The sequence below is a fragment of the Schistocerca piceifrons genome, chromosome X (genome assembly GCF_021461385.2).
Source record: "Schistocerca piceifrons isolate TAMUIC-IGC-003096 chromosome X, iqSchPice1.1, whole genome shotgun sequence".
Taxonomy (NCBI): domain Eukaryota; kingdom Metazoa; phylum Arthropoda; class Insecta; order Orthoptera; family Acrididae; genus Schistocerca; species Schistocerca piceifrons.
In genome coordinates, this window is record NC_060149.1 from 54,848,413 (window position 1) to 54,870,678 (window position 22,266).

Consider the following 22,266-nt stretch of genomic DNA (forward strand, 5'->3'; position numbering starts at 1 on the left):
ACATGAAAACACACACACACACACACACACACACACACACACACAGCATGACGACGCCTTATCGATGGCAACAAAAGTTAATAAACCAATCAAGAGGGCTGGAGACCGTTTCAGCTAGAGAGAGCAGATAAGCAGTTGTTAGCATCTCGCTTAGACGATGAACTGCAATCATTTATTTCCAGAATGATAGCCATAGAGAAATTATGGGCAAAGTTTAAACAGATTGTAAGTCGTGCTCTGGACAAATATGTGTCTAGTAAGTAGATTAAGGAGGGAAAAGACCCATCGTGGTTTAATAATGAAATTCGGAAAATGCTGAGCAAGCAAAGGCTGTTACACTCTCGGTTCAAAAGAGGACGCGCAAATGACGACAGGCAAAGATTAGTAGACATTCGTGCGTCTGTGAAAAGCTCTATGCGCGAAGCGTTCTACAACTACCACCGTCATATCTTGGCCAAATATCTGGCGGAGAACCCGAAAAAATTCTGGTCCTATGTAAAATCGCTAAGTGGGTCTAAGGCTTCCATTCAGTCACCCGTTGACCGTGCTGATGAAAGAGTTGACAACAAATATGTAGCCAGGTCCGGATGGAATCCCAATTTGGTTTGACAAAGAGAACTCTACATCACTGGATCCTCACTTAGTTTGCATTTATCGCGAATCTCTCGTCCAGCGCATAGTGCCAAGCGACTGGAAAAAAGTGCAAGTGACTTCAGTGTATAAGAAGGGTAAAAGAACGGATCTGCAAAATTACAGACTAATATACCTAACATCGGTTTGCAGCAGCATTCTGGAGCATATTCTGAGTTAGAATATAATAAATATCCTCGAGACCGAAAAGCTCATGTCCGAGGATCAGCACAGCTTTAGAAAACATCGCTTTTGGGAAACCCAGCTTGCTCTTTTCTCACACGACATACTGTGAACTATGGATAAAGGGCAACAGGCTGATTCCATATTTCTAGATTTCCGAAAAGCATTGAACACGGTACCCCACTGAAGACTGTTAACAAAGGTACGTGCATTCGGACTAGGCTCCTGGATATGTGACTGGCTCTAAGACTTCTTAAGTACTAGAACACCTTCTCGACGGCCAGTGTTCATCGGAGACAGGGGCAACATCAGGAATAGCCCATGGAAGTGTTATAGGACCGTTGCCTGTACTGTTATAGATAGCATTGAATGTCAAGATGTTTTGTACTTTATGAAATTATGGGAAAGAGAAGATGGCAACTATCATGACACAACGCCGATTATATTCGGAGGTAAATCCGTCCACACTTTATCAGGTACAGTATCACTGCTGTTCCACTGAGTCTTGAAAAGGGTAGTTCTTCCAGGGAAGTGATTATGTCCTGGGGTTATGATCAGTACGGCTGACTGCTGACCGTTGTTACAGTCGGTACAGGTTGTTGACCCTCCCCCCCCCCCCAAAAAAAAAAACACGCATCCTACTAAGAAGTTGTTCTTACGGCCGTGTCTAAAAGGACAGACGCCATCCGCATCCTGCAGACACTATGAATCGAGACACAAATGAATCAGACATCAGCTGACAGTGGGCATTGATTTATATCAATAATGCAAGCCTGGCAGACAGGGTAGGCAGCAGTCTTTAGTTATTCGCCGATGATGCTGTGGTGCACAGGAAGACGTCGAAGATAAGTAACTCTAGGTTGATACAAGATAACCTACATAAAATTTCTGGTTGGTGTGATGAATGTCAATTGGCTCTTAATGCAGAAAAATGAAAGTTAATGTGTATGAATATGAAAAACAAACCCTTAATACTCGGATACAGCATTAGTAGTGTCTTGCTGGTTTAAATATCTGGGAATAATGTAGCAAAGCGATATGAAATGGAACGAGCATGTGAAGACTGTGGTTGGGAAAGCAAATGGTCGACTTCGGTTTATTGAGAGAATTTTAGGAAAGTTTGGTTCACCTGTAAAGGAGAAAGCAATAGAACGCAAGTGCCACATGTTCTTGAGTACTGCTCGATTGTCTGAGATCCACACCAGCTCGGGTTGAAAGAAGACATCGAAGCAAGGCAGAGGCGAGCTGCTAGATTTGTTACCGGCAGTTTCGATCAGCAAGCAAGTGTTAGGGGTATGCTTCGGGAACTCGTGGGAATCCCTGCATGGCAGAAAACATTCATTTTGAAGAACACTAATGAGAAAGTTTAGAGAACTGGCATTTGATGCTGAGTGCAGAACGATCCTACAGCCGCCAATATACATTTCGCGTAGGGACCACAGCAATAAGGTTCGAGAAATTAGGGCTCACACGGAGGCATATAGACAGTTGTTTCCCTCTCTCTCTAGTTGCGAATGGAACAGGAAAGGAAACGACTAGTTGTGGTACAGGGTGCTCTCCACCACGCACCATGCGATGACTTGCGGTGTATGTATGTAGATGTAGATTTGTCAGGCAAATGTTAACATTTATGCAACTAATAATGCTTCAAAATATGATTACCAGTATTTATGTGTTTACAAATTTGTTGTCTGTGAAAAAGTAAAGAATAAGCTTCAGCTTGTGTGCCACATGTTTGGCAAAATTCCTTGTGTAACAGCTGCATTTGTTATCCTTTCTTAATGTAGTCCCACAAAAAGAGATCTAACGGCGTTACCAGCTGCTCCTCCGCAAACTGTTCTAGCACATCCAGGTAGATGTTAGCTATAACTGATTTTTTGACAAAAACATGAAACTGCACCACAAATTCATTTTACGAGAATCCCTAACATGACCTAAGGGAAATGATGACTTTCCTCACATTATGCTCGTTATGGAATATAGCGTTATCTGAAAGAAATCGAAGAAAATTCTTTGCATATACACATTGATGGTACCAATATGTCAGGCGCAAATGCTGTTCGACAAGTTCAATCAGCTGGAACTTACGCAGGGTGGTCAGAAACAGCTTGAAAAGCTTTTAAGGGCGTTGGAGGGTAGGCTGTACTGAGAAATAATTGTTAAGAAAAAAATTCGTTACGTTGCGCCCCTTCCAAGTTAGTTTGCATTGAAGTTAGCCCATAAGACCTTTGTGCACACAAATTCATGTGACCCACCAGAGACGGTGTCGCCAAACATATTCTTTGGTTTTCTAACACCGAACAAGAGCGTACTACAAAAATTGACCATGGGACAGCAGTAAGGGCTGAATGGTCTCGTGTGTTATCATCTATTCTATGGGAACAACTGACATGTATCTTGCAGGTCGCTTGAATTTGAGCATGCAATGGCCTAATTGGCTAACTTGAATGCTAATTAACTCAAAAACGGAGTACCACATCGAATTTTTTCATAACAATTATTACTCCAACATCCTTAACTACTTCAAACTGTTTCTGATCACCCTGCATCTACAATTCCTTACACTGTGGTCCTAGGAATCCCCAATTCATTAGAGGCAATTCGAGGAGATTTGAAAGGCCATCCTGTTCGTTAAAGATTAAACACACTACCAGTCTCTTTGAAATTCATGTACCACACATTAATACTGGTGCTTCTCTTTCATCTCGTGATACCAGAGAACACACTACACCTTCTCTTTCCACGCTAGCATTTTAGAACAGTGGCTGTTATTGCACTCTTTACCTGCAAACAAGTTTAGTGATTTAGTATTCCATTTTTTAAAAATTTGTGAAATAAATACTGATTGCCTATTGATTACTATGTCTTCAGTGACTTGACAACTGCTCCATTATGGAAAAATAATTACATTAGCCCAACAGTATATTTACGCACAACTGTAATGTCGATGAGATATACCTCAGGTGTAGACAATTGTGAGTAACGATGTACCATACATAGCCGTGACGCTCATGGAAATTCTTTGCGAAGAAACGATCTGTAAGTGTATATCATATATTTCCTAAAAGGCATGTACATGCTCAGAGCACTCTGTATAGTTGGGCTAGGGTATTGCAGTTGCTATATATCTTAACTATTTCAGGTAGCCTAGTAGCACAGGAGGTGTTTGGTACAGAACATTGCACGCCATTCTTTGTGTGAAAGCATTACATTCCAAGTCCTCACCACCACATTGAATCCCAGATCTCAGGGTAAATCTATATATTTAGCTTCTACAGTATACCAGACAACCATAACAAGGAATTGATAGCAGGAACAGTTGAAGTATATCACTATGGTGTGGTATAGAACAGTGCGAGAGCCCTGCATGTGAGGCAGTTTATTTACACATAGTCTCAGTATTAGATGTTTGAATATATGCATTGCAAATGTCCGGAGTAGAGGGATGAAGGTATGGCTTTCATATTAATTTGTGAACTTCTATAGTTTTTTTAAGGAGGCAGATTATTGATAATGTTTATTTGTGTACAATGTAAAGTGGCTGTAAGTCAACACTCTGTCTCGCGCTCAGATAATGCAGCGAGTGTTGGCGGTAACTCACGCGATGCTATATTTATGAGAAAATCAAGACACATGTACGTACGTCAAGACCAAGTAAATGTCGCAATTGCAATCATGTGCACAGCAGGCGATCTACTTCTCAAACAGCACAGGCTGCAGTGCATGATGACATTCACAATGGTGCAACGATGGTGTAACACCAGTGTGACACTGGTGGAACACTGATGCAATGCTATCTGATTGTTCGGATAATTTTGGAATATTTTGTTACAGCAATAAAATCCGATAAAACGGTCTTCTCACTGCAGAGCACAGATCTGGAATGGTTCCTAAAGGATGAGAGCAAAACTGGGGGATGGGATGGAATTGGATTCTCATTGGATGAACCATCCATCCCCTCCCCTCTCCCCCTTCCTTCTCCTCCTTCAACTCTCCAGGGTGACCTAGCTACATGTCACCAGTGACCTTGAATATAACATACACAGATGTATTATGACACTGGCCAAAAACTGCTGACAGATGATGAGTCAGCGCATTTGGCCAGAACCCACTGTGCCAATCTGTTAATCAAGACTGAGAAAGATTATAAACTTGGTTCTGTTTGGTTATAGTTTTAATTATTTTCCAGTCAACTGTATGGAAATTGTTAGTACAGACTACCCACAAAAATAAGTGTTATTCGTAAGTGTTATATTAAAGCTGGAGAAACATATTTTTCTCAACCTAGGACATTGTTCCCTCTCTTACAGTTAAAGTGTTGTGTGTATGCAAAAGAGAACTCGAAGATGATGCGCTCAAATTCAAAATACGCGAAGTGGAGTATTTGGGGAAAACAAATGGTATGAAGGAAGAATATAATCTGCTGCTGGAAAAAGACAATACATTGCAGGTGTACAAATGAGGCTAAAAATTACTTTAAGCACAGTATATCGAAAAACCTGGATGCAAGTGGGAGGATACAACGTATTATCATTTGCTATAGGTACCAATAGAAAGTGGTTGTTCAACACAGTAGAATATGATAGATCCAAGAATATTTACTATATCAGAGGATACAAGAAAAATCTATAAAATTTCACCTCCATGTGGATCTGCTTAAAAGGATGTTACGTTGTATCTAAATATAGTGTTCTCGACAATGTGTATCTAGTAACAGGGAAACCATTTACAAAGTTACAGTCCGATGGAATAACTATATTTAATGGTCGTTCGTTAGGTGAAGTGGTAAACTTACAAGTTCTGTATGCAAATTCCGCTAGAATATGGGACAGTGTAAACATCTTACACCCAAGAAGATGAGGAATGTCTCAACAATTTTACTATGCAGAAAACAGAAGGCAAAATTAATATTCCTAAAGCCAATCAGTTGGAAGAACTATTCTACAAGGTGTTTCGCGCATGACACAAGCATTATCTCTAGTGTCGTGCGGATTGCAGTACCAGGGGAAGCAGACTCGAATAACTGAACTACAAGATGAAATTAATAACCTATCAGGGAGTCACTATAATTTTTGACTGGCTTTTAAAAGTATTTGACAGTGGGTAATTGAAAATGTAGCACCTCTTGCTTGTTACCTATATGAATGTCACTGGTAGCAGTTATTAATCTACATTCTATAAAAGAATGGTCACGGAGTTTTAATGCATCTATTATGAATAAAATTCACTTTATGAATGCGTGTTAAGTTCAGATGTAAAAACTAGTCTTCAGTATTTTATGTCATTAAAGTGTCATATAGTTCTTACAGTGTGACAGCATTAGCCAATCCTTGCAAAATGTACCTTGACCTATACGGCAGATCAGTAGTGCCAATAAGTGAGCCACATGTGTTTTGTGCTGTTATAAAAAAATGGTATAGACAATTTTTGGTTTCTCTGAAGTGCTATATTTCCTTGGCACGAATTTCGTTCTATACTCATCACCAAGTATACCTTAACCTATATGTTAGTACTGTAGCATCAATAAAATGAGCCATATGTATTTTGTACTGTTATACAAAAAAGCTTTACTTGCTTTGCTAACTATTACAGACAATTTAAATGAGAAAATAGATGTTTGACTCTTAATTTGAGAGTAAACAGTCGTGTTTAGGTGTCAAAAGTACCTTAGGCCTCAATATACATTGGTAGTGTTAACAAAGTGAGTCATCTGTGTCTTTTAGTGTTACAGAAATATAATGCAGTCAGTTTGGACGTGGAAAAAACATGGTGGTATCAACGTTGAGAGTCCAGTGTGCCTTGCATGAAGTAGGGTACAAAAACGGAGTTATTATTGTATTTGGGCACCAAGGGGTCACTACGTGGAAGTACAGTGTACAAGATGGAAAGTCCTGGGGTGTATGTTGAGTGTTTCTTTTTAATGGCCAGCAAAAAGCTAAATGCGTTATGTGTTGGCTTAGAAGTTCTCTGATTAGCCCATTTCCAAGAAACTGGTGTGGCTTAGGAGAGGGGAGTGAGGAGATGGGATAGGGAGAGGAGTTGAGGGGAAGGCAGTCAGAGATTAAATGTCTGCGATTTTGGTGCACAATAGGGATAAGAAATCGAACTACTGTTGTAATATCTTTGGGGACAGAGATATAACCAGCAGAGCAAGATGGCTGCGAGCTGCAGCTACTCAGCGAAGACATCCTCGGTGTCCTGGCGACACTGAGTACAGCGCTGCCAAGTGCAGGCTAGCAGAATTTGGTGTAATTTGTAAAAAACCCCGTTGGATTCCTACTTCGGGGCACAACTTTAGTGGAAAGGGAAAGTAAGAGCCAAAATGATACACAACAGGTAAGACAGAAAATAGTGTCTGGACAAAAATTTTATCCATGAGTGCTCATAATGTTTTGTCCAACCTCTGTATTTGAAATCTTGTGCAAAGTTTAGCTGCTAATAAACGAAATGAACATAAGTGTGTCTGCAAAGCCATCTTTTGACAGTAAAAATTTAAATGACATGCCTTGCTTCATGGGCCTTGTGAGTTTTATGTCACTAGCTTGTTTCCTAAATGGAGCTGCAGTTTTGAAAACAGTTTTGTTCAATGGCCTACACATCCGTTCACATGTATAACAAACTAGTTAAATCTCTGACTATTTATTTTCTGCAGTAGGTGTAATATCTATAAGCACATATTATCTAGAAGGCGTGCAGTCATTCCAAATGAACGCGTGTTGTTAGAATGGGAGAAAAATCTTGTAGTACGATGCACTCTCGTGGTCAGCTGCATCCTTTGTATGCGTATGAATTGTAATCTTCTCTTTGACCTGTTCATTGTCTACAGAACATACTTCACTGTATGTCCTCCTGGTTTTTCGTTCATCGACGCGTTTGTCCTATAGGCCATTCCAGAGATCAGGTTTCTTGACTATATATTGTAGTAACAACAGAACTGCTAAACTTCCTAAATTTCCGCCAGTTACTGGTCCTACCCAAAAATCTGGACTGACATAGTTGATGATAAATCCAACAGGTTTTAAAACTCAATATTACAATAGCAGATTTAAATCTGGGACTCCCCTGTTTCAAATAGTGCAGCTGCCTGACAATATAAACCGTGAAAAAGAATAATTAATATACTCAAACCAACGTAATTGAGAGGGTGCGTGAACATAAGATATTCCCATTTATTAAGCATATGTTTTAGTCTGATATGTCGATGCTAATATACCGAATTATTCCCGTTGATTTCAAGGATAAAAACCTGTGGAATTTCTTAAATGTTGTCGATGAATATATTAATATTGTATTGTGAAAACCGTGACAGATCGAGTTAACAGAAACAAGCAGAAGTGCAAAATAAATTTGAGAAGAGAAATATTAGTTATTGAAATTTTTCAGGTGTTGAAGAAAACTCTTCCAAAGCTGGCAATAAGGTGTGAATTTACAAGTATATCACTTAGAACGAGGCTTAAAACTTCACGCTTGCCGTCGTAGGTAGGTTATTTTTAATGAATTATGCGTGAATGTAAATGATTTTGAGAGAAAGATAGGTGAAGAGTGTTTTTTATAATATGTGTTCATATATTGGTCGCTTGTGAACTGGAGTAGTTCTCAGCAATCAATCAAAACAAATTTATTGGTCCGTCAGAATTGTCTTAGGAGGGCTGGAGTAGACAACTGGTTTCTACAGTAGTTGCACACGAAATAATCCTACGTAGCATTTTAACAGACGTCCGTGTATAAACATGGGCGCTACAGGTTGATATCGTGTGACCGTGATGTCTGTGCAGTGCATCCAAACTGTCAAGCTGAATAGACGATGCTGTTTTAGCGGCTTCCTATTTTGAGTTAACTGGATTTTAACTTTAGCTCGAGTGCTAGTGAACTGGGCGTAAACGGGAACTTCTTCGTTTCCGTACAGAAATAGCGCCAAATACCTTGTAAAACAGATTTAATTACATGCCTTAAGTAACGAAATGTGATTTTTATGTACTGCGTATAATGATCTGCACAACGTAATGTATTTAGCAAGTTCCCAGTTATAAAATAAGACAAAAAGGACAACAAGGTTTCGGAATTCCCCGGTTTTGAACCAGAAGTGCTGTGATGACATCAAAAATTGTGATATAAGCGTCCTTTACCCATTAAAAAGTGACACTAAGTGTTGACAGGAAACAAATTAATTGTTGCGGACGATCACCGAGTTAGCCAATACTCGTTGAAATAAAATCTTCGGCAATAATGCCATTTTAAAGTACACTCTTTAGTTCTACTGCAAGGGGGAAATCCATTACTTTTCTGTGTGAAAATTTTCACGCAAATACTTTTCTATGGGAAATAACAAATATATGTGAAATAAAAATATCTTTAGGTTATTGCTGCCTTTAGAAGGTGGCTTAAAAATATTGACCTGTTTATGCATTTATCGGAAAATGGCCACACTAAACGTTTTCGCAATATCCATGCTTTTATTGCTCACCGTGTGCGTACTTGCCTTGGCTTATCTGCGAGAGGTCGCCGTCACACTGCCGAACGCAATATTTACCTGATGCCGTTAAAGATACAAGCTTTTGTTACCTCCATTTGCATTTATACTGGGTGCTGTACGTGGTTTTGACGTTATGATTATAGAAGAAACACTGACACAAAGATTTCCTAATTATAATATGCTGCGGGCTTTGTACACATCACGTGAAATCGTTTACACGCGAGGAAATACAAACAAAGCTTGTTTTCAGGCATGGAGCAAGTGGAAACAAGATTGTAGCAAATTTCGCATAATGACCGATATACCTAACCCTTTTCTCGCTGTTATCATAACAACTTGAGAATAACTGGCGAAAAAAAGTGTCTGTGACTGAGAAAGAAAATAAATATGTCTTTTGTAACTGTTAATCATTTTCAGTCCGATAATTTTCATTTCTCTGCGCGTAAACGATGTCACATACCAACAATGTAACATGTAGTGCCACATAATATTTATGTTTTTTTTACAGTTCGTTTAGCGATTCTGTTTTACAAGCTTGGGCGTTCTTATGTTGAAGGGTAACCTCTCGAAATTAAAAAAAAGAACATTGCTCTATATAAAGTACAGGTATTATTCAAGATAACTGAAAAACATGCTGTTCTGCGTTCGACACACCAATAATACAATAAATTATTGTTGTTGTCTGTATTCATTGAAGTGTTAGTAGATCATGTTACCAAATAAGGCATCCGCTAGTGAAGGTATCCTTACTTGCTACTGGTATTTCTCTGCCTTTGCGTGCAGCAGCAGCTGTAGCAGCCTTAACCTCTATTTCAGATTATTAGCTGCAGTTAGACGTCCCGTTTATATGTAGATTTAAATACAAGTCTTTTACTCTAGGCGTATGGATATTTTGAATGATAATATTATGTATAAAAAACAGTCGTGCCAATTTACCTATGGTTTACGAAGTGTCTGAAGAAGCGTGTTAAGGTGTAAAACCAAATTGTCAAGTGCAGATCCAGTGCATAATTTTAAAGCCTTACTATGCAAACGTTTTGTTGTTGGTGCTGTTTACGAGTTATTCGATATCAGCGCACAAAACCTTTGAACGGATACATTACCTCGATATTTTGCATAGATGCTGACGTTAATCTAGAACAGTCCGACAATCGTTTATTTCAGTACCACGCATGCTATAATTATCATTAAACACATCATTATTAAGTCATGAAAATCTTGAATTGTGAGTCTAAGCGTCTTTATTACAGGAGTTCGTGAGAAGGGTGTTTCAACTGACATCTTGGCGCAATACCTTATAACTCTTCGTAAAGACAGCAATTATGGAATTTTAGTGGCCGTTTAAGAATTTTTTTGCACCTCCCTTGAATCGCAAGCATACACTGACCGAATACTCTGCAACATTCCTACAACGCAGGAGAAATTGTTAATGCACCAATTTCCAGTGGTTTAGAATTGTGTTTGACGGCTGCTTCAGCACTAACTTAGCACGAAGAGAGCGGCGGAGACGGAAGCTGCAGGAGAAACGCGAGCGCAAAACAGGACTCGTTGAAAACTCATAGGTGTAACGTTTACTGATGCATTACTGACAGCAAACATTCCGAAACAAGGACAGTATTTGCCTGTCGGCGCCGTGTGGAGGATGTCGGCAGACAGCCGCCTATGTAGCTCGCAGTGGTGCTAGTTGAAACTGTAAGCTCGTGCACACACAAAATTATAATACTCTGTGAGAGTGACAGATAGACAAGAAAGTGCTTCAAGAGAAAAGGTGCACATACTTTCACAAGACATATTTACACACATAGAACATATGCTGTAACTTTTGCGATAAACATGAGTTAGAAGCACATTTGTTACTTTGAATGTCACTGACAGATATCGCAGTTTGCTGTACAACTGAGCAAATAATCCGGAAACCTAAAATATATTCTTTATCAACAATTACTGTAAATTTGTTCGATAAGAACAACAGCGTCGGAGAGCCCCGTGTATTCTACACAGAGAAAACGGTGAGGTAAATGTAAGATGTTTCAGGATCACGTCCACTCAACACAAAATATATTCTCCAAAAATTTCTGATCTCACAAACGTTACACTTTCTCGAATTTTCAGAGCATGCAAAATTGCTTTGTCATATAAGATGGGAAAACGATTCTACACGGAGAGGGCATACAAACTGTCTGGATCGCACAATCTACTACTATGTTAAGGGGTAGTGACACTGTTGAGCAGTGACTTCTATAGTCCAACGTTACAGAAAAACAAACTGAACAGTTGTTAGTATGATGCCACACTAGAAGACTGTCGTCAGTGATTATATGCAACGCACACACTATTATCACGCAGTGTTGCACCACAGTTGCTCATAAACACGACTGCCTATAAACTGCGGATTGAAATGGTAACAATAATGCTGCTTTTGAATAGATTTCTCCTGGATTAAGTAATCATACACTTCCTCGCTTCTGAATTTACTGCCTTACTGTTCGTTTGCAGAATAAGGGACACAGACTCTTTTAAGAGGAAATTTTTGCGGGTGTTTCACCATGAAAGGGTACAATTTTCCTCTACTGTGTTAATATTTAGGTGATAATGAGTGAATGCAAAACGAAAGATGCGATTGTAGGAATAGTGAAGTCACAGTAAAGATCTCACAGACGTTGAAAGGTAGTATGAAATCACTGTAAGCTAATTAGGTAAACTATGAGTTAAAATTATCACCTGTCTGTACCGCAGAACAAAACAATTTAAGGATACAACTGGGCTGGGCATCAAAACGGAAGTATAACTCCTGTATGCGGAATCTGATGATGAAAATAAACGTTTCTCATACATGATTAATAATGGAGCAGAAGAAATAACCAAACGCGTAGAGGTGTAGAGTCATAACAGAAGTTACTTGTTCATTAATGGAAGGAATACAGTTCCTTCTGTTACTTCCAAGGCAGAAACTGATTTTTCATAGTGTATGACGAAGCAGTTTGAGCTACCATTCCAGAATTGTAGAGGAAATAATTCTGGGTCAGTTTGTATGTTGTACAATTTGATAAAGGCACTGAAGAGTGGAACCGCGACGTTAACCGCAAAATAATGAAATTTAAATAATGACCCACAAATATTCACATCGCGGGTAGTCCATACTGATTTTAATAAATTTAGAGAAACTAGACCTACAAGTGCAGAAATATCCACAGCAGCTACTTCGCGATGAGACTGAGCATAGGTGCTATACCTTAAAGTTTAGAATAAATTTTCTGCCAACTCCGACACATAAATGCGTGCTAATCATCTAAAAGCAATTTAATTTCATGCGAAACACTAGGTTTGTCATCAAATTAGTTCGCTCTAATCTCCGTCGATCTCCTATTATTTTTTTCCTCCCGCTGTTCTCTTTCGTGACTTTTGGCATTATGCATACTCTGAAAATTTAGAAAGCCATTTGTGTTGACTCACGATCATGTTAACAAAATTCTCGTCCTCTTTCCGCAGAGGACGGTGACTTGCGTCGACACCATTGTTCTTACCGTTTCCGACTGCCTTGCTCTACGTCACGTTCAGATCTCGGAAGAGAACGGAACATTCGCATCGCGGCCAGACTTTTCGTGAGGGTGTGTGTCGTGAAGGTCTCTGCTTGAGGTTTACATTCCAAATACTGTGCCTGAACTGTTCACTTTTCATGCCACATACGTTTCCGTGCACGCTAGTGGTTCACGAAATAAATTATTGGGATGTCCATCCACCAGAATTAAGTCTAAGACCGTCTGCTTATCAGAAGATATCCTCTTTGATTCTGATTTTCCTTTCTTGTTGTGATTGTCAAGTGAGAAACGCGGTATTATCTGACTGTGTCACTTAAGATACTGTTATATGCAGGGTGTAACGAAAGTTATGTGTAATACTTACGAATCAGGTTCTTCGTGTAAAAATAAAAATAAAAGCTCACATAGTTAGGGTCCGGAAATGCGTAGTTTCCGAGTTTTATAAAATCCATTATTGCATTTTGTGGAAAATTATCATGACAAGACTGTCTCTGTGTATGGATATAATTTGACTCTTACATCTTACAAAAAGTAATTAAAAACAACAAACAACCACCGTTAATAACTCTGTTTATTAAAAACAAATAGCACCGTTAGTGGTTTCAAACCAACAGATCCATCATCACACGGCGTTCAGTTTTCCTTTCTCATATAAATTCCGCTGCACATAAGATATCAGTTGTTTCTGACTGTTGCGAAAGTTTTTCGGATGATAGCGGCATACAGCAAGAACCTACATTATAAAACGGAAAAACTTATTTTAATCAGATTTAATAGTGAGCTAAAACAACATGATCACCTCTCTAAAGTAAGAACTGAGTTACATTTGTGATATTTACATCTAACATCCTTCGTTATTTTCAAGGCGTTGACTGTTTTAAACATATTTTTCTCCCGCGGAATAGTATGCAAAATTAAGAACGTGGAAAACGGAGGCAGTGCAGATCACAACACACACACCCATACCTTAGTGTATCATAACATCTAGAGTTGCGTAATTAGTTATACGATAAGGGCTTTTTGATCGTCCTTTGTCTTGCCCATATTTGCCGGTATATGGACGTCTACAACATATTTTGCGAGGTGTTGTCTGATAATTATTAGTCGGAAACGAAGCATATTCGGACCAGTACTAATATGCTTATGGATGGAGTTTCTGTGATTTTGTACGTCCTAGGTTGTCGTATTAAAACCTCGCTGAAAACTAGCTCATGACTGGAAACGATGGCCGTAGGAAAATAAAATGTTTGATATACAGGTAAAGAAAAGGTGTGTCGAGCTCAGTTACAATTGTTACTCAGAAATGTGCGAAGAAATCTGTATCTTATGCAATATTTCGTAATTAGCAGCACAAGAAGAGCTACATTATTAAGTGTTTATTTTCGACAGACTCTGAAAACATGTAAAGAACTAAATTAAATTCATCGAAATAAAATAAAAAATACAAAATCAATAGACAGTAGTTTCCATTTACTGCTTTTAGGCCAAAGGTCTGTAACAACTTCCCATTACGTCTGGTGGATGGACGGGTGGGAAGGATCACAAATGCAATGCTAAATACGAGAGGGTGAATTTTTGTGATTTCTAACATAAAGCAGGACACATGGAACATATCAATGTAAACTTAATTCACAAACAGAAACACTCTGACAAATATTAAAGTATAACTTATCTGAATCAGAATGATATTTCAATTTAGGAAATATGGATCGCTTCTGATTTAGTTCAACACAAACACTGTTTCCGAGAGGTCACAGCCATGTCGGCGTGATCGAACTGGTGACAATGTGCTTGTGATTAGCAGTGCTGTCACAGTTTCGTAGCGGGAACATTGCTTGTGAGAACTTGTATGAACAACTGTGAGACTTTTCAAATACGCTATTTAAAGGAATCCATGTTCACTGTATTTTTATTATCTCGAAAATCATCATTACTGTCATGCAATTATAATATAAAAGGAGTGCTTCAGTACCGTTTTTCACTGCCAATTTAACCTATCTCGCTTTACATTTTTAATTCATGCTTCATGTTGAGCTGCTTACTTACCGACACAAGGATTGTGATTAACCATCGTAAATATCCGATCACAGCGCCTTTTCATATGATTATTTGGACATATGCAACCAAACATTGGAGACAATCTCAGTTTGGTCCAAGCTTCATGACACAAGTCTCTGAAACAACAAAAATATTACATGCAAATAAATAAGAAGCCAACGAAACCAGCATACATGTGACAGCAAAGTAAGGTACATTCATAATTTAATCAAAAAGCTTTTACAGCAAACGTTTTAAAATAATGCAAACGTATCTTAAATGTCTTGTAATTTAGTGATAACTTATTGTAACTCTTAGTGCAAGCTCCAACTTTTTCCGGTCATCCAGCACGTCAGCGTACATCAGATGGTTTTCCAATTATTGAAGAAAAAGGAAAAGGAAAAAAAATATTTTGTTGTAATGGTGATAGCAGTATCAGTGTTTTATTAATGAATGTAATGGAATTTTAAACGATAGAAGTAATTAATAATCAAATATGTGTGTAAGAAGTATGTGTCAAATAATAAAAGCTTGTTAGGCAAAACACGGCTGAAAGTTAATATGAATCGTTCAGAAAATGCTATCAAAAGTGTAATCAGTATTCTTCCTGGTAGAAGTAATGAATGTAATCATGACGCAGTACCACACGTTTAATACATGCTACTGTCGATCAGTTTATAGGTTTTATGCGCGTAAATTATTAAAAATGAGCGCTATTAAATTTAGATATTTGTTTCAACGTCGGGTCTGAAACTAATACCCACGCATTTTACATTTATCGAGGAGAGTGAAAACTGTATGAAACTCTCTAGAGATTTACATTTATACTCTGTAAACCACAGTGAAGTCCATGGCAAAGAGTACCTCCCATTGTAACAGTTAGTAGGGTTTCTTCCCGTTCCATTCATGTGTGGAGCGTCGGAAGAATGATTGTGTGACTGTCTCCGTGCGTGCTGTAATTATTCTAATCTTATCATCACTATCCCTACGTGAGCGATACGTAGGGAGTTGTAGTATATTCCTAGTCATCATTTAAAGCCGGTTCTTGAAACTTCGTTAGCAGACTTTCTCCGGATAGTTTACGTCTATCTTCAGGAGACTGGTAGCTCAGTTTCTTCAGTATCTTTGTGACACTCTCCCACGGATGAAGCAAACCTGTGATCGTTCGTACTGCCCTTCCGTCTATACGTTCAATGTCCCCTGATAGTCCTGTTTGGTACGGGTCCCACACATTTAAGCAATGTTCTAGAACCGGTCGGACGTGTGATCTGTAATCAATATCCTTTGTAGAATGATTTCACTGGGACACACCAAAGTTGCTTCTACATCTGACGAATATTCTTCATCCAAGATAACACGCTGCGTCCTCCGTACCAAAAAGTTCTCAATCTGCCCACAAATTTCAATTGACATCCCATATCATCTTAGTTTCGACAATAAGCGCAGGTGTGGTACTGCGTCAAGTGCTTTTCGGAAATAAGAAATACGGTATCTACCTGACTGCCTTGATCCGAGGCTTTCAATATGTCTTGTGAGAAAAGACCTAGTTGGATTTCACACGATATGTATTTCAGTATCAATGCCTGAAGTCATTTGGATTATCCAAATACAAAAATAAAAATCATGGAAGGAACTAGCTGAGATTTTTGGATGTTGATGGGATTCTGCCTAAAAATATTGAATTAATTTAGAAAAACAGGTCTCCAGTCACCTTTCGAAAAATCCTGCTTGTCGTAAAGGTTAAATGGGATTAGGAGTACTGAATAAATCAAAAATTGGAAGAAACGGAGATTAAAACAAAAATAAAAACGGAGATAATCCGCATTGGATTAAAAAAAAAAAAAAAAAAAAGATTTAATGTAAGAGAACGCTGAGATCGGCATCCAGCTTTGGAGTATGGAGATTACTCAGCTCAACATTTTTAATGTCCAACCAGTCACGTATTTGTGTTGTTAATCACGTCCTTCAAGCGTAGCTAAAAGTCGCATCATTTGTCAACTACAACAGTAGAAGGAATGTGGAAATATCAACTAATATTGTATTTCAGAATCACTGCTTACAACAAAATATCTTAACAAACTGAATTAACGCTACAAGATACATTGTCCAATAACATTGTGACCACCACCTATGTTCGACGTCAACGTACAGTAATCAATCACAGACAGCAGGTGGCAGCACCAGCAGTGGAGGATTTATAAAACGCGTGGAGGGACGGGATAAACGGAGCTAACGTTACTGTAGTGCGGAAACGGAGTGACTTACCTGACGTCCGAAAGGGCATAATCATTGGCTTTCGGGCCAAGGGTGGAAGCATATCCGAAACGTCTATGTTTGTAAACTGTTCGCGTGCCGCCGTGGTTAAAGTATACCGTGCATGGCGAACTGGCGCTATCAAAACTGGCGCCGAGGCTACTGTGGTGTACCATGGCCATAGACAACAGGGCTGAACGGCTGCAGCGGAGATTTGTATGGACGAATAGACGTGCAACTATTGAGCAACTGACTGCCCGAATAAACCGAGGGGCTACTAACAGTGTCTTCTCAACGCCGTTCAGCGAACGTTGCTTTGTATGGGCCTCCGCAGCAAGCGTCTGGCTCGCTCGTTCATGCTGACTGCTGTTCATCAGCGTAGAAGGCTGGAATTTTGCACGCGGGTGCGCAACTGGACGTCAGCTGACTGGTGACAGGTGGCCTTTTCAGAGGTAACACGTTTTATCTTCCATTGGACAAATGGCCGTTGGTGTGTACGGCATGAAACGTCTGAAAGCAAACACTATGCAACAGTCGTCGGAAGGGTCCAGGTCGGGGGTGATTATGGTCTGAGGAATGTTTTAGTGACATTCTCTAGGTGATTTCGTCATTCTGGAAGGTACAACAGGTCAGCACAAGTATGCATCTATTCTTGGGGACCATGTGCACCCACAAATGCAGTTGGCTTCACCCTGGCACTATAGCACCTACCAACAGTACAATGCAACGAGCCACACAGCTCTAAGTGTGTGATCGTGTTTCGAAGAGCCCCAGAATGAGTTAACTGTGCTCCCTTGACCAGCACCCCCTCCCCCCTCCCGGATTTAAACCCAATGGAGCACCTGTGGGGCCATCTCGATCGGGCTGTACGCGCCGTGGAGCCTCAACCGAGAAAGCTAGCGTAACTGCTCACGGCACTGAGTGAGCTTGGCTCCACATCGCTGTTGATACCTTCCAGACCCTCAGTGACTCTCGTCCTCCACGTATCGCTTTTGACAGACGGTTACATTAATGTTACAGGACAGTGTAATCAGCAGTGCAAAGTAAAATGTTTTCACATATGGTAAGATATTAGTATTTGCAGTTTATAAATTTATTTTTATATTTTTATTTTAGTGCTCGGTAAATTTATTGACGTATAAACGGCAAACTTCCTTGACTTCAGAACACGTTGAATTCTCTTTTATTATCATCTCATAGTGACGGTACATGTATTGGTATCGAACTGATGTACCTGATTTTTGTAATTTAGAATCTACACAATGGCTCTGAGCACTATGGGACTTAACTGCTGAGGTCATCAGTCCCCTAGAACTTAGAACTACTTAAACCTAACTAACCTAAGGACAACACAGACACCCATGCCCGAGGCAGGATTCGAACCTGCGATCGTAGCGGTCGCGCGGTTCCAGACTGTAGCGAAAAGAACTGCTCGGCCACCCGGGCCGGCTCAATCCTAAGGGCCCGTGTTCGATTTCCGGCTGGGTCGGAGATTTTCTCCGCTCAAGTACTCGGTATTGTGTTGTCCTAATCATCATCATTTCATCCCCATCGACGCGGAAGTCGCCGAAGTGGCGTCAAATCGAAAGACTTGCACCCGGCGAACGGTCTAACTGACGGGAGGCCCTAGTCACGTGACATTTACATTTATTTATCTACACTCTACTTACACAGTATCTGGGCTGCAATGTCTCCTATTAACTTTCGAAAATGAATGCATGTGGTATTTTCCTTTAGTGTATCAATTACTACAAATTGTTCTAATTCGATGAATGTTTTTCAAGTAATAATTCGTTGCTATGCGAGGTGTAGTCATAAAGTTTTTAATATCACCTAGAAAAAGTCATGAATCGTCGAGAAGATGTTAGTCTTCTTTTCGATATTCACTCTTCAAATCAATACATTTCTCCACTGATGGAGGACATGGCACTGACATTGGTCGTTGACGTGTGCGTTTAACTGCTCAGAAAAAGTTCACGTTGGAACCACTCAATGGCTTTTTCATCCTAAAAACGAGGACGAAGTCAAGAATTCTGAGTACCATGTCAGAAGGATACGGGGAGGGGATTGGAGGATGGGGTGGAGAGGCAAAATTTGATACCCCATGTATGACGGTGTCCGCTGCACAATGATTTGGGGCGCAGTTTTGGAGCAAAAGCTTCCCCTTGGACAGCTGCCGGCGACTCCACTACCTTCGTCACAAGAATGCGGTCACAAACATCTTTCTTCAAGGTTCTGAAAATGTTAAAAATCGTATGGGGAGACGCCTCCACAGTTAACGCAAAGCGGTACGTGTACACAACGCAAAAATAGAAGTTTGCCATCAACTCCAGACGTCCAGGAGTGTTGACGGACGGCATCATACTGGTGCGCGATAATTCCCGCCCACATGTTCTCAAGGTTGTTTCGACTACGCTACAAACATTTCGCTGGGAAGCTCTTACACATCCTCCATACAAATTCGATCTCACGCCATAAGATTCCCATGTTTTTGAAGCTCTGAAGAAAGGCATTCATTGCCGCTGATATGCTTCGCACAAAGAGGTTCCCGCCTCCCAAAATCATGGTTCCTTTTTCAACGCCAAACATTTTTCCATGAAGGCACTGACCATCTTGACTCACAGTGGGATCAATGTGTTAACAGTTAAGAAGTTTACTTTTGAAGTAATAAACAGTTTACTTGCTTTCTTCCTATCTGCTCGTCTGTGGATTCCTTACACTGTAGCCTACCTGAAGCTGAAGCAACCCATGCTAATGCTTGCAAGTACGATCTCGAGGTTTCGTTCTTTCCTAAACTTACCCCTGTTTATACCTACATCTATGCTTTGCAAGCCTGGTTAGGGTGTGTAGCGTAGCGTACTTTGTGAACCACTGTCACTTCCCCCTTTCCTGTCTTAGTTTCGAATCGCCCGTGGGTAGATCGATTGTTGGTAAGCCTCCGTCGATGCTCGAATCTCTTTAATTTTACCTTCATCGTAATTTCACGAGATACAGGGATAGAAAGCAACATTTTGGTTGGCTCTTCTAGTAACGTACGCTCTCGGAATCTTAACCGTTACCTACACCGCGATGAACACCTCCACTCTTGTTGCACCTGTCACTGGAGTTAGACGAGCACCTCCGTGACGCTTTCGCGTATATTAAATAATCCTGTAAATAAACGCGCTGTTCTTGGGATTTTCTCTATTTCCTTTTAATCCCATATGGTACGGATCTCAAACTGACGAGTAATATTCAAGTTTTTGTTGAACGAGGGTTTTGTAAAATACTTCCTTCGCGGGTGGACAACACTTTTGAAGATCATTCCGACGAATATCAGCGTGGCATCTTTCTCTTTTGCTATTAGAGTTATGTGGTCATTCCATTTTAAATCGCTCCGTACGCATACTGCCAAATATTTAACGGATGCGACTCCGTCCAGTAAATGCTCTGCAATCGAATAATTATACAATAATGGGTCTTTTCGCCCTAGTTCTGCACAATACTGTACATTTGTTTATGTTGAGAGTCAACTAACAATCCTTGTACCAAGTGTTTTCCCACTGCATGCCGTCCTGCACTTCGTTACAATTTCTAGCGTTTTGATTTCTCTATCTATAACAGCATCATCTGCGAAAGCCCTAATGGGACTGCTGATGTTATCCACTAAGTCGTATACACTGCTCAGCCAGAACATGATGACCACCTACCTAATAGCCGGTATCTCCAGTTTTGACACGGATAACAGCAGCAACGCGTCGCGGCATGGAAGCAATGAGGCCTTTGTAGGTCGCTAGAGGGAGTTGGCACCACATCTGCACACACAACTCAGCTAATTCCCGTAAATTCAGAGGAGGAGGCGATGAGCTCCGGGATCACGTTCAGTCACATCCCAGATGTGTTCGATCGGGTTCAGATATGGCGAGGTGGGGGGCCAGCACATCAATTGGTCACCACTAAGTTCCTCGAACCACTCCATCACAAGCCTGGCCTTGTGACACCGCGCGTTATCTTGTTGAAAAAGGTCACTGGCGTTGGGAAATCTGATGGTCATGAAGGGATGTACGTGGTCTGCAACCAATGTATGATAATCCCCGGCCGCCGTGGTGCCTTGCACGAGCTCCACTGGACTCACTGATGCCCACGTGAATGTTCCCCAGAGCATAACGGAGCCGCCGCCAGCTTCTCTCCGTCCCGCAATACAGGTGTCAAGGAGCTGTGCCCTTGGAAAGGGTCTTATTCGCGCCCTCCCATCGACATGATGAAGGAGGTATCGGGATTCATCAGACCATGCAACGCTCTGCCTCTGCGCCGACGTCCAAAGCCGATGGTCAAGTGCCCATTTCAGTCGTAGTTGCTGATTTCGTGGTGTTAACATTGGCACATGGATGGTTCGTCGGCTGCGTAGACCCATCGTTAGGAGTGTTCGGTACACTGTGAGTTCAGACACACTTGTACTCTGCCCAGCATTACAGTCTGATGTTAGTTCCGCCACTGTTCAACCTGCCTTCTTTTACCAGTCTGCCCAGCCTAAGACGTCCGACATCTGTAATGAGATCTGTAATCTGAACATGGTTTCACCTTGGTTTCGCCACGTGTTGAAGACACTAACCAAAGTACTCCTCGAGCACCCTACAAGTCGTGCAGCTTCCGAAATGCTCGTGCCGAGCCTCCGGGCCATCACAATCTGCTCTCGGTCAAACTCAGGCAAATCACGCGCCTTCCCCACTCTACACACGGACAGCACGCTCACAAGGGAACCTACCCATCGCACCCCCCTCAGATTTAGTTATAAGCTGGCACAGTGGATAGGCCTTGAAAAACTGAACACAGATCAATCGTGAAAACAGGAAGAAGTTGTGTAGAACAATGAAAAAAATAAGAAAAATATACAAACTGAGTAGTCTATGCCCAAGATAGGCAACATCAAGGATAAACTAGCTCACGTGCGCTGTGATCCTGTGGTTAGCGTGAGCAGCTGCAGAACGAGAGGTCCTTGCTTCAAGTCTTCCCTCGAGTGAAAAGTTTACATTCTTTATTTTCGCAAACTTATGATCTGTCCGTTCGTTCATTGACGTCTCTGTTCACTGTAATAAGTTGAGTGTCTGTGTTTTGCGACCGCACCGCAAAACCGTACGATTAGTAGACGAAAGGACGTGCCAATGGGAACCG

At 40.6% G+C, this 22,266-nt stretch overlaps 1 protein-coding gene across 1 annotated transcript in view; it reads right to left on the bottom strand.

Moving 5' to 3' along the window:
- LOC124722174 overlaps nt 1–22,266 on the bottom strand; it is a 585,754-nt gene that overhangs the window by 39,171 nt on the left and 524,317 nt on the right. The window contains exon 4 of the mRNA XM_047247375.1: nt 14,872–14,999. Within this exon, the coding sequence (XP_047103331.1) occupies nt 14,872–14,999 (128 nt within the window). The remainder of the gene's footprint in view (nt 1–14,871; nt 15,000–22,266) is intronic.